The sequence below is a fragment of the Ostrea edulis genome, chromosome 7 (genome assembly GCF_947568905.1).
Source record: "Ostrea edulis chromosome 7, xbOstEdul1.1, whole genome shotgun sequence".
NCBI classification, from domain to species: Eukaryota; Metazoa; Mollusca; class Bivalvia; order Ostreida; family Ostreidae; genus Ostrea; species Ostrea edulis.
In genome coordinates, this window is record NC_079170.1 from 61,565,225 (window position 1) to 61,579,876 (window position 14,652).

Genomic DNA, 14,652 nt, shown 5'->3' on the forward strand with positions numbered 1-14,652 from the left:
ATATGAAACATTTTGATTGTCAAACGTTTTAATTCCTCAGTTTTTATTAAGTAAAATTTTATGATTATTTTGTCCAAGTCACATTTCCAGAACTTTTGTATTATGACCTAATGTATCTATTCCCTCCTCGCAAAGACTATTCTCACGACATGACGTCACAATAGACGTCTCTAAGATAAACAACTTCATATTCAATATTTGTATTCACTTGGGGATGGATGTTAAAATCCAGAAAGCGCTAGTGATATTTTGAAACTGCATATATTTCTGCTTTATATATTATATTATATATATATTAAAAGAAGAAAATAAGCAGTGCACAAAGTTAAAATTTTAACGCTAGCGCTTTCATTTCATACTCCTCAGGCGTTACATTTTAAATTTTGTTTTTTTAAAACAACTATTTTAAAATGTAACTCCTGAGGATTATGAAATGAAAGCGCCTGTGTTAAAATTGTAACTTTGTGTACTGTTTATATCATATCTTTTAATATCTTATACCGGACACTGTGATTTAAAAAAAAACAAATTAAACAATTTGGATATTATATACATGTATATATATATATATATATATATATATATATATATATATATATATATATTAAAAGACTGTTTGTTTGTCAAGATTTGTCATGCGATTTCAAAGTTAACATCCTCTCTGGTTAACTTTGTGTACTGTTTATTTTCTGGTGGCCAGCAAATTTTGCAAAACCTTTACATTCTGACTTGTTATACAAAAAATTGTATGAGCCGACAATCACAGTAAAATGCGTACATCAGTATGTGCATTGATCAGTACACAACAGCTTTACGTCATTAGTAGCAATCAATAGCTGAGCATGTCTTTCTTCCAGTGCATTGGGATTCTCTGCTCAAAAGCTGTATGGAGATTTTACAAAGTAGTCCAACAGTGAAAGGAAAAAATGGGGTATATTCGATGAAAATCAATGATCAGAGAAAGAAAGTGTACTGTGACATGACTACAGATGGAGGGGGCTGGACGGTGAGTACATAGAAATCAGAAACACGAACCGTAAAAATGTCAATGGAAAGATAACCCTTTAATTTAATGTACATTATAGTCTTTGTTAGATATGTTAAGGATCTGAGCTATGCATTAACTATGTCTACTTTCTGTAAATCGACACTTTGAGCAATTGATATTAAAAAATATAAAGGTTGAATAATTCTAACAAGTGTAAAACAACCTGAATCGGTGGTTTGGTTTTCATTCAATTTATATGCAAATACATGTAGTCGGAGAGTCAGCATATACATAGCGGTACCAGACCCTATAGTAAAGTGGTCAACTTATCTCATTGGCAATATTAAATCAAAGTACTGAAAGTACTGAAACGAGATGACAAACGATATGCAAAATGCCAAAATGATACTAATGCTGTATACACTGTATATGCTTCCTGTTTTATTTCTATGCTGCTCCAACACTCTTTAAAAGCGATTATAATTTATTTAATTAAATGTCATAAAATGGCTAGAATATTGCCGATACACCGTTAAACCCCAATCAATCAATCTATGCTGGTAGGGAAGAATTGATGTCATGAAGAAAAAGGTTAAACAGTAGAAAGCATATCTAAATCTAAGTTTGAAAATCCACATGCTGTCATTGTTTAGATTAGCCTGTGAAAGGTGAAGACAACGAACAGCGATCAAATGATTAAGGATTAGATATATAGAATTTAAATAAACGGTAAATATAGCAGCTGAACCGATCTTTTTGAATGATTGCAGAGCAAAACATTTAAGGTAGAAGCAAGAGAAAGGAAAGGATCACTGTCTTCAAAAATATCAATCATATCACCAGTGTATATATTTGATAGTGATGCATTTGTTAATTGATCTTGATCAATGGAAAGGTAGAAATGATAAAGGCAAATCGTGTAGATGAAGATATGAATGATTACATGAAACTATGACCAGTCTTTACATCAAATCACCTTCTTGGAGCAATCCACTTGCCTAACGATTTTTCATTCCTCCTCTTTATGAGCAATAGAGACAAGTGAATTCACTATACAGCTTCCTTCATGAAAAAAAGAATATCAAACCCTTGGTGAATGTTTAACAGTTACACATTATCTACAGAAATCTTGTTTTTTTCGAATTATCTTCGATTTTTTTTTTGTCCTTTCGTCTCATCTTTTTAGTACAATCAAGTCTTTTCTCCACATCATTCGCTCTTCGTTCTAAGGACATTATTTCAAAACTTAATACTACTTGATCTGCCGTAGCAAACAGAAAGCTAGAAATCGAGTTATTACCATACCAGGATGAATTATCGAAAAAAGCTTCTGAAACCAGGTTGAAATTGACTGTACTCATCGGGCACATTGGTGAATCTTTTGAAATTCCTAGTGATTTATTTCCAAGCATGATCATCAAACAAAAGGCCCACAGACCTTATCGGTCAGTTGAACATTATTTAAAAGTTTATATCACTAGCCCCAAGGGATACGACATCTATAATAATTTTCCTGTTCTGTATAAATAGGTTAAATTTTTATATTTAGCAGCAGTATAAAAGATGTTTTCTTTTTCTATAACAAAAACCACAAATGTTCCAATTCCCTGTGTTCCTAGTGATGTTAGACTTCACACATTATAATATATATTTGACTAAAATTATATGACTCTTGGATCCACCCGTAGGCTGCGAAATTCCCATTTGTTGTGCATCCCTTTCTGCTTTTTCTAAACATGCCTTCAGTTTTCATAAAGAATCAGCAGAATTAAAGAGGCTTTTCCCCACCCTGGTACCAAACCCTGGGATAATGAAATTTACAATTTTGATAAATGGCTACCTCTCTATCAAAATATCCATTTAGTTTCAAATTAGTATCAATAAAGTTAAAGAGAATGTCATTTAAATGTTTTCCGTATAAACACTATATACCAAGTTTGGTCCCGACCTATAGTTTAGAAAACATCTACCCGGAGATCATAAATTTACAAATTTTGTAGAAACCTACCAGCTCTACATCAATATACATTTAGTTTTTCCTGAAGATGTGGGGTTGTGGAGAAGAATTCTTTTTAATGTACAATATTTGCCCACACTTAGGCCCAGGGGGTGGAGAAATCCTGAAATTTATTCTTTACAGTATATGTTTCACTTGTCCCTAAAATGCTTCATACCAAATTTCTTAATAATCGGAAGTGCAGTTATCAAAAATTGAAGAAGTTAAAAAACTTCAATTGTTACACACGACGGACGACACTGATCAGCTGCAATAGGTCACCAGAGTTTACTCGGGTAACCTGAAATTAACTTTATGATGCTGCTCTAATTGTTTCAAGAAATGCATGTATCATATCTTTAAAGTTTTCAATTACTCTTTAATTTGCAAATTTGTCATCTCTTGAATTGTTGATCATTAAATGCATATGAAAGGTGAAAATAACGAACAGTGATCAATCTCATAAATCTAATAAGCAATACAAAACACAGAGTAGAGCAGAAACGAGCCCCTGGATATACCAAAGGTGGGTTCATAGATTGTATCAACTCTTGTATTTGTTCATCTCTTGCAATTCAAACAGCATGTCAACTCCTGAATTGAATGGTCTATATTTTGGAGTTGGGAAAACACTGGAACGGCTGTGACAGAATTCTGCTGTTCGTCTAGTTACAAGGACGCCGAAACGGAAACTGGTATTTCCGATTCTGGCGGAACTCCATTGGCTTCCCACATATTATTCCTTCCACGAATCTGCACCATCATGCATCGCAAGTCTTTAAACAAATACAAGCCAAATCAACCATTACAGTCTGAATCGAAGTCACGACTTGTGGTGTCAAAAATCAGAACAAATAAATACGTACATCAACTCAGTTGGGACTAAAATGACCTTCCAGATATCATCAAGGAGTCTCTTGTAATTTTGTAAAAACTCATTTTTATAATTTGTATCGAAAGTATTCTTGAATTGTCAACAACTTAAAGGAGCGGGATCAGCATTTATTCCCAGAATGCTCTTCGAGTTAGATGTCAACATAAACAAACCACACGTGTAGTTATCAGCTACGAGATGAATACCTACATTGCATATCTAATACAGCCTATTTTCATTTTTTGTGGGTTTTCCCTTCGTTAGAAAACATCTATTTTGGGAGGAAATTGTTACATTCCTCATGAACTCTATTTTCAGTGCTCATCGATAAAAGTAAACAAATCAAAAATTGGCGATTTTCTACTTCATTTTGAAAATAAACAGAAACAAATCCTATATCAGATCTCAGTTATCCAGTGGGAGATGAGTTGGAAGAGTCGTAATATTCAAGAAAATTTGTAAAATGAAAATCGTAGTAAATTGGCTGGTCAGCCATTTTAATTAGACGATGGCAATACGAGGCTGATTACGTCACCTCGTAAAATCAGAAACTTGAATCCTCCAGAAAGAAATTTTGTGGGGAAGTGAACTTTGGTAGGAAAATTGTTTGTATAAAACCGCACGGTTCTATAACAGACAGTCCCCGGCCGACTTTTACATTAAAACACAATGTGTTGCAATTGTGTTGAATGGTACATGTACAATTAATGGGTCGGAACCACTCTTGTAAGTCCAGCAAAAATAAATTACACGCGATTAAAAAAATTATAGAATCCATATGCAAATATGTACTTCAATATATATTAATGAATAAATAGTAACAAAGAGTAGGCGAAATCAAAATTCATAAAGCAATATCCGATGTTAATTAGTTCACACACGGGAATAGATCTGTTTGGAGCGCAGGCGGGATTCGCTCATTAGTTATATTTTCCTGCGTTCCGTTAGTGATAGCAGGAAAATGTTGTATTGATGACACAGCACATTTTAAAATGGAATGATTCATTATTAGTCAGAGTGATTATCATGAAGTGTTGTCTAAACCACGTGATCAGTATCATGCCTGCCTTTAATATATATATTATTTTACTTTTGGGTTGTTACAGACATAACTCGAAATGAACCTCGCATACATTAGGTTACCTCACAGAAATGAGATTTGTAGATTTTATTTTGTATAGGTAATCCAAAAACGACAGGATGGTTCTACAGACTTTTATAAGACTTGGGCAGATTACAAGAAAGGATTTGGAGACCCATGCAAAAACTACTGGATCGGTATGGTCACTATTCATGTTAAATGTAGAACGATTGAGATAGAAAACAGGTAGACATAATATATCATTGGGTTAAGGTCTCCAACCATGATCAAAAAGTAAATCAAATATTTATTGCAATATCTGAAAAGTTGAATAAATAAATTTGAATGTTCCTAACTTTCTTAAATTTGAGTTTTATACATGTAGCATGGTATGTTGATTGATTGATTGATGTTTTCCGTCACACTCAACAATTTTTCAATTATATGGTGGTGTCTTGTTTTTATTGGTGGAAGAGAGAACCCAGATACAATGTACCTGGGAAGAGACCACCGACCTTCGGAAAGTAAACTGGGAAACTTTCTCACTTACCGGCGCGAGCCGGATTCGAACCCGCACCGACAGAGGTGAGAGGCCGTGTTATGTTGAGCGTGATGCTCTAACCACTCGGCATGGAGGCCCCCGCATGGTATATTAAGCGATGTGCTTCTGTATGCATGGTATACCGGAACAGTAATTCTGAATGAAGGAAACAGCCTAATGAAAATAAGATCTCGCAGGAATCAGGAAAGCTGGATTTGATTACATTTCCAGTTTCATGTATTTGTAACATTTAAGAATTGTTATAAAGGTTATGCTCTCATCTTCTCCATCGACAACTTCCCCTTATTCGTGCATCAACATTCCATTATCACCTGTACTTTACGTCTATGTACACCGTATACAACGTCACACTCGATGAAATATGATGTATTTATGAGAAAATCAATATATTACTCTGAAACTGCGTTTTCTCCGCTTCGGAGCCGAGCCCTCGTGATCCACAGTGACAACTCCTCGAGTGTGACGTTGTATACGGTGATGTGTCTCAACTGATTTAAGACGTAAGAGTATGTTCTGCGAATGATCAATTTTAGTCGAGGCAGACTACTGACAAATAATTTGGTGCTATAGGAGTTTCAACATTTTGCAAATTTTATGGTCACTACAACAATCTAACTTACAGATACATGCTGTCATTGTGTTGACTGTTGTCTAATTTACAGATACAAGCTGTCATTGTGTTGAATGTTGTCTAACTTACAGAAACAAGCTGTCATTGTGTTGAGTGTTGTCTAACTTACAGATACAATCTGTCATTGTGTTGACTGTTGTCTAACTTACAGATACAAGCTGTCATTGTGTTGAGTGTTGTCTAACTTAAAGATACAAGCTGTCATTGTGTTGACTGTTGTCTAACTTACAGATACAAGCTGTCATTGTGTTGACTGTTGTCTAATGTGTCATACATGTATCAAATGTTAAGCCACTCTTTATACACTGATTTGGACTACGGATTACTCCGCTTACCTGATTAAGATAAAGGGTTCACGGCGGATGTGACCAGTAGGGTATTCCTCATGTCTTTCCATGTACCAATATTTCTTATTTGTTTCTTACTGAACAGGAAACGATGCAATTCACTCTTTAACAAAGACAAACCAGGAACTCCGAGTAGAACTTTTAAGTTTTGCTGACGAGAAAGCGTACGCCCGGTACTCCACATTTAAGGTTGGAGACGAGAGCAGTAAATACCGGCTTACTGTGTCTGACTATTCAGGAACGGCGGGTATGACCATTTCACATCAGAACTCATCGCAAAACATATTCGGGTTATACACAGAATTGTTTCATTCTTTCATTTGGGCAACATGATATAGGTACAGGTAGCATTTAGAATGATCCAAACATTGCAATTGTTTATCACAATGATAAATATCACAGATGGTATCATATGATTTATCACTATTTTGTATCACAGATGATATTGCTTTTATCACATTCATATCATACATAATAAATTCAACCTGCAAAATTGGTTAATGGGCTGTAATGGTCACTTAAATATCCACAATGCTCGGACAGTAGGATTCATTGTATTACTTGTGTTTATTTAATTTCTCCATTATTTGCACTAGATGATATATATATATATATATATATATATATATATATATATATATACAATTCATTAATCAATTGATCACTGTGCGTTATCTTCACTTTTGATTATTTTCAATTTATCTATAGAAAAATAAGTTTTATCACATATCACAAACAAACACTCTTTTCTATTTGAATTCTAACGGATCATTTTTTAATGCAACTCATCGATGCATACCTTTTTAAAAGGGGGACGATTTTTAAATGTTCGTTTGCTTGATGTCCAAGGGTAAATAAGATTTTGTAACTACTCGTATGTAACAAATGCCCCGTTACCCTTGGCATGGCTTTCTGGTGCTGACAAATGTTGTCTATTTAGGCGCGACTATCTGACTTTAAAATAAAACTACTGCTTTTGTGGCTGGTCGGATATAGTATTTGGAACACTATACTAGGAAACTTTTGGTATAGCTGGTATTGAACCCCATGCTGGGTTTCGCAGCAGTGATAGATGTACAAAAGGACTTTTTAATCCTTAAAGACTTACAGAAGATACCGATCTCGGTATCTTAGTGGTAGAGCGGTCACTTTGTAACCGGGAGGTCGTAAATGCGAGCCCCGATCGTGCCATGGCCGAGTCAAACCTAAGATGTTGAAATAAGTAATGATTGCTTCTCTGCCAAATGCTAGACATTTAGAAGTAAGAATCAAGGGTATTTTGGGTAAAACCTTAACAACGGAGGTCCCTTGTCGCAGCAGGCGTTGGCACGATAAAGAACCCCCGCTGCTACGGCTTGTGTGCTAAGAATAGGTCTAGATTTGTGGTACTTCACCTACAACTGATGGCGTCTCACTATGAGTGAAAAATTCTCGACAGGACGTGAGACAAATAAACAATCAAATTACAGAAGATCCTAAATAAAAAGGAATGAAGCACGGATGTAAAGACATAATGTGGAAATAACAAGAAATAAAGCAAGGGTGTAAAGATATAATACGGAAATAACAAGAAATAAAGCAAGGGTGTAAAGACATAATACGGAAATAACAAGAAATAAAGCAAGGGTGTAAAGACATAATACGGAAATAACAAAGAATGAAGCAAGGGTGTAAAGACATAATACGGAAATAACAAGAAATAAAGCAAGGGTGTAAAGACATAATACGGAAATAACAAGAAATAAAGCAAGGATGCAAAGACATAATGCGGAAATAACAAGGATGTAAAGATATAATACGCAATATTCCGAAATACGATACAAATTCCTCACACGGACACATGAATGGGTAATAAAACTTACTAAATGTTCCGAAAGTACACATGAATGGGTGATAAAACCTACAAAATGTTCCGAAAGTACACATTTTCCAATTCATATATGACGAAGAACCACATATATCCATTTACAGTTAGAAATATGCATATGAATCGAAACTGTTCACAGAGCTTCTTAACCAAAAATTTTCATTTGTTGATGACTCAGACGCCATCTTGAAAAATGATTATTTTTTCAGGTGGCTAACGTTCTTTCCTGAACGAATGATGCCCTAGGAGTATGCATTCCAAATTTCATGCTTGCATCATTGAGTGCAAGATTTTTACATGTTTTCGACATAATCTGCCCCACTATATGATAATATAGCCCCACCCTGGTACCTGAACCTTGATGTCATGAATTTTACAATGTTGTTAGAGGGTTCAATGACTATTAATTGAGTATATAAACATATTGCGTCGTTGATGTTTAGAAGTAACGAATTTTAAGATAATTGAGATTGGCTACTCTTCTTTATCTTCGCCTTTCCGTATAATGCATTTTGATATATGACCAACTTAGCAGCAACCTTGTCCATAGATCATGGACGCCTGGGTCCTGAATTTCACAGTTATGGTAAAGGACTGATTGCTTGTTACCAATATTCATGCCAATAGTTTGACTGCTTGATGTCCAGGAGTAAATATTTTTTTCAAGATTGCATTAATCTGAAATGTTTTGTTCACACACCTCAGACCCAAGACCGACCGACACAATGTGATTCACAATTGTTGTTCTCTTTCACACACAAGTGTTACATATACCAGAATTGTACTTCCCGAGCGACTCCGTCTGTTTTACTTCATGTGTTTTGCTAGATTGAATGTCATTCATGATCGATTTCTCATATTTCTTCTGTTTCAAATTAGACTGGGTTAAATCGAATTCCTTGTCCGCTTCAACTTTTTGTCTTAGACACCCTATTAACTCCATGTCACAATGAAACATGTGTTTCTTACCTTTACATACTAAATTAAGTTGGTTATTTTGGAAACGGTTGCAAGTGGCCACCATTTCATTTTTACCTTCTCAACACCGAAGAGTTTCGATAGTATATTTCATGATATTTTGTACCACAACTGGAGATACAGAACTTATGAATGCCAGTTACCTTACACAAAGCATTTTTAAAGCATGACGCTAACTGTAATTTTTAACCAATCTTTGAGAATAGATATTATCAAAGTGCAATGTGAAAGATTCGAATTGCTGATGTTTATAACAGTTATCGATACTCTGTTGTAGGAGACAGTTTGGAGGACCACAATGGCATGAAGTTCAGTACACCAGATCAGGATAATGACTTAGACAGTCGTCACTGTGCGGTAGAATTTCACGGAGGCTGGTGGTTCAATGCCTGCCACCCCTCAAACCTGAACGGGGAATACGATGGGTCAGCTCTAACTGGTTGGTGATATCTGATTTGGTATCATTGGAAATCTGTCAAATCGTTAAAAGGCTCAGCGATGCTCATAAGACCCCAGAAATAACATCATTATATACCACATTTAGATTTGTTAAGACTTATTAACATTGATCCTTAGACAAATTTGACTCCACTTTTTTGGCACTCTGTTTTCCTCTAACAAGTTTATCGTTATTTCGGATTTCAAACATTTCGGTTGAACATCACTGAAGATACATTATTTGTCGAAATGCGCATCTGGTGCATCAAAATTGGTACCGTATAAGTTTTACATTTATGTTTATCAGCTTCTATTACCCAAACTCTGCTCACCGTAGCTCGTTTTTGCTGTCATAAAAAATCTGAACAAAGAATGATTGAGATTGAAAATTTGTCATTTATTACAATACCAAATGACGAAAGAAATCTTCAACATAAGATTTTGGGGGAAATCAGATAATACATTCTACATGAAAGTACCTGCAAAGCTAAATTACTCAAAGTCTGATTTCCCCCAAAGAAGACAAAATAACTTAAATAATGCTACACTATAAGATGACAAATAAAAATTCATCAAAACAAACCCAGAGCAAAAAGATGGCGAACAAATAAGGCCGATTTGATGTATACTGTGTTTCACAGATCTGTTAACATCAATATATACCGTGTTTAGCAGATCTGTTAACATCAATATATACCGTATTTAACAGATCTGTTAACATCAATATATACCGTGTTTAGCAGATCTGTTAACATCAATATATATACCGTATTTAATAGATCTGTTAACATCAATATATACACCGTATTTAACAGATCTGTTAACATCAATATATACCGTGTTTAGCAGATCTGTTAACATCAATATATACCGTATTTAATAGATCTGTTAACATCAATATATACCGTGTTTCACAGATCTGTTAACATCAATATATACCGTGTTTATTAACAGATCTGTTAACATCAATATATACCGTTAGTATTAACAGATCTGTTAACATCAATATATACCGAGTTTATTAACAAAGCTGTTAACATCAATATATACCGTGTTTATTACCAGATCTGTTAAAATCAATATATATACCATATTTAACAGATCTGTTAACATCAATATATATACCATATTTAACAGATCTGTTAACATCAATATATATACCATATTTAACAGATCTGTTAACATCAATATATATACCATATTTAACAGATTTGTTAACATCAATATATACACCGTATTTAACAGATCTGTTAACATCAATATATATACCGTATTTAACAGATCTGTTAACATCAATATATATACCGTATTTAACAGATCTGTTAACATCAATATATATAACGTATTTAACAGATCTGTTAACATCAATATATACCGTATTTAACAGATCTGTTAACATCAATATATACACCGTATTTAACAGATCTGTTAACATCAATATATATAACGTATTTAACAGATCTGTTAACATCAATATATACCGTATTTAACAGATCTGTCAACATCAATATATACCGTATTTAACAGATCTGTTAACATCAATATATACCGTATTTAACAGATCTGTTAACATCAATATATATACCGTATTTAACAGATCTGTTAACATCAATATATACCGTATTTAACAGATCTGTTAACATCAATATATATACCGTATTTAACAGATCTGTTAACAACAATATATACCGTATTTAACAGATCTGTTAACATCAATATATACCGTATTTAACACATCTGTTAACATCAATATATATACCGTATTTAACAGATCTGTTAACATCAATATATATACCGTATTTAACAGATCTGTTAACATCAATATATACCGTATTTAACAGATCTGTTAACATCAATATATATACCGTATTTAACAGATCTGTTAACAACAATATATACCGTATTTAACAGATCTGTTAACATCAATATATACCGTATTTAACAGATCTGTTAACATCAATATATATATACCGTATTTAACAGATCTGTTAACATCAATATATACCGTATTTAACAGATCTGTTAACATCAATATATACCGTATTTAACAGATCTGTTAACATCAATATATATACCGTATTTAACAGATCTGTTAACAACAATATATACCGTATTTAACAGATCTGTTAACATCAATATATACCGTATTTAACAGATCTGTTAACATCAATATATACCGTATTTAACAGATTTGTTAACATCAATATATACCGTGTTTAACAGATGACTGAATCTTGTCCTGGATATACTTATTTTAGATGAGATAGTTTTGTATGACGGTTCATAAATATGAATGAATTTATTACGTACAGTGTATGTTGACAATCTAATTGTTTATTGAGTAGTGAACAGAGGCACTTTGTGTAGAATAAATGAATTAATTCTATCTATTAGTATAAACATATATTATTAAACTCTTAAATGTCATGATAAATGCTTGTATATAATGCAAATATTCATATCTTTGAATAGCTTTTTAAATATATAAAATATTTGTATTCCAGCAAATATCTTCAGCTATTAAAAATAATATTTTTCATTCATCTGTGGATCCGAAATATCCCAGTGAAGTCGAAATAAAAGACACCACAGAGTCGTCCACTTTTGCTTCATGCTTAGATACGTTATTGAAAGAAGATATTAACGACAAACTAACAACTCTACTATATGACAAACGGGATAACTTCAGCTTTTCCATCGTCAACTTCCCATATTTTGGTAGCAATATCCCATTATCACCTGCATATGGTGTTTATATCTCTCAACTGATTCGATAAGCGAGAGCTTGTTCTGCGTATGGTCAGTTTTTAAATCGAGGTAGGCTACTGACAAACAAGTTGATAGTGCAGGGGTTTCAATAGTCTCGTTTAAAGTCAGCTTTTCCCAAATTCTATGGTCACCATAAAAATCTAGTTTGCCAATACAACCTATCATTGGGTCAAATGCTGTCTGACGTGTTTCATACCGATTGTTAGGCCGCTCTTGACACACTGATTTTGACTGCGGGTAACCCCGTTTACCTGATCAAGATAAAGGGCTCACGGCGGATGTGACCGGTCGACAGGGGCCGCTTACTCCTCCTAGGTACCTGGTCCCACTTCTGGTGTGTTCAGGGTTCCGTGTTTGCCCAACTCTCTATTTTGTATTGCTTATAGGAGTTATGAGAGTGTTTACTATTCGTTATTTTACCATTGGCAAATCGGTGATGGTACGATTGGGTTTACTCTGAACTATGTGTATAACGCTGAACTATCGCTATGTGTAGCGATAGTAGATGAGCGGATCATAGGATCTAATTTTAATTAGATTGGGGTATAACCTAATTTCGGTAAAATGTTTTAAGTTTAAAGTTACGAGTATAAGGCGCAAACTTCCCAGAACAGCTCGAACCACTTGATATCTGACATATTGGACAGTTTTTCGACTTATCACAAGATATGTGTCATCACAAAACATGTTCAACCAAAATAAAAACTTTTTTGTATATTTATCATTGTATTTGTACATAGGAGTAACTGTTATTAAATATTGATAAATTATTACAAAAAGTCGTAAGTGGTTCCTATAAGCACGAGAAAAAATAACATCGAAAATAGTAGATGAATTATCGTACACGCGTTAAAAAATGTATCAGTATGTCACATCATTGGTTTCGGGAAGGGGGGATTCGTTGACGTAATATGATTATAAATCTTCATGAAATGATAAATATGGGCCTGGTCAATATGTAATTATGGTAGAGAATGACTTTTATGTAACGTGTTAATTGTGTATGTTCTATGTGTATATTTTGGATAGGTACATTATGGTAAATATATGTTTGTATAACATGTTAGATTTGTTCATTTCACGTTTGATGGATGTTGGGTATGGAAAATTTTCTGTTTGAGACCCCTCTTTTTTGGGGATGCCTTATATTGGTATGTTTCTTATCATCGCTGTCTTGGGTGGAAATTTCCGATCAGGCAAACTGAAGATGATGTAATGTTTTGTTTTAGGGCCCCGTACTTAGCATATTACATGGATGACCAATCACAGTGCGCCGTTAGGACGCTTTGGTCATTACTCTTTGTTTGCTTGAAGTGCAAAGACTGCTCAAATATTTGTGTACACAAAGAAAATTAAGTTGATACCCACCATCCACATCCTCCTTTGTAATGCCCCTTTGATGCTCGTATATGTGGCCTGTTATATTTTATAAAACCCACCTTATTTGATTGCAGGCAGCTCTATTTCGATGTTTCATTATGTGTTGTAGGGGGTCAGATTGTATTATCATACCTATGTGATACATATGTTCTTGTATTTTTGTTTTCGACTCATTCTGACCCCCACTAGCTATTCTGTTATATAACTTCGTCATTTTCAAAATAAATGACATTTTTTCAATTCACATCACTGTCCTGTTTTCATTGTCTTTATCAAGTAACAAGCAAAGGCTACTTGGCAAGTCATATTAACTTAGGCACATAAAAACTATTATAAGTATAACTAACACGGAACACCTACTCAATTTTATGTTGATCATGATGTTAACCAATCACAATTTATCGGCTTACCAGAAAGGCTCGAGAATGTACGATTGGTTTTAGACCTAAGCGTCTATAGTGATGAAATGCTTTTGGCGCTTCGTTCTGGAGATTTCTCCGAGTCTTATGCAAGATTAGAATCACGTATTGAAGAAACGAATGGGCATATTTCGGTTATTCAAAAATTATCGAAACTTATTTCAACTGTAAGATCAAAATCAAGCATCAATAAACAACGGATTTGCTTCATATTATATTATCAAAAAGAATAAAAGAAAACTGGCTGACATTCGCCAAAGCGTCTCCACCACTATACTCTCATTTTTGCTATTTCAGGATAGTTTACCAAAAACGAAAGTGT

General features: G+C 34.0%; 1 protein-coding gene across 1 annotated transcript; it reads left to right on the plus strand.

Moving 5' to 3' along the window:
* The first annotated feature begins 867 nt into the window (after positions 1-867).
* LOC125654742 (ficolin-1-like) lies at positions 868-14,161 on the plus strand. The gene is made up of 4 exons (XM_056144923.1): positions 868-1,006; positions 5,040-5,136; positions 6,565-6,726; positions 9,602-14,161. The coding sequence occupies exons 1-4, from the start codon at positions 887-889 to the stop codon at positions 9,769-9,771; spliced, it is 549 nt and encodes a 182-aa protein (XP_056000898.1). The 5' UTR covers positions 868-886; the 3' UTR covers positions 9,772-14,161.
* Positions 14,162-14,652: the final 491 nt, after the last annotated feature.

What these genes read in the sequence shown, in the direction of transcription:
- LOC125654742 (XM_056144923.1), top strand. Translation starts at nt 887, where the DNA reads ATGGAGATTTTACAAAGTAGTCCAACAGTGAAAGGAAAAAATGGGGTA. An exon ending in ATGCAAAAACTACTGGATCG is followed by an intron (nt 5,137 to 6,564) that starts GTATGGTCACTA and finishes CTTACTGAACAG; the next exon opens with GAAACGATGCAATTCACTCT. An exon ending in TGACTATTCAGGAACGGCGG is followed by an intron (nt 6,727 to 9,601) that starts GTATGACCATTT and finishes ACTCTGTTGTAG; the next exon opens with GAGACAGTTTGGAGGACCAC.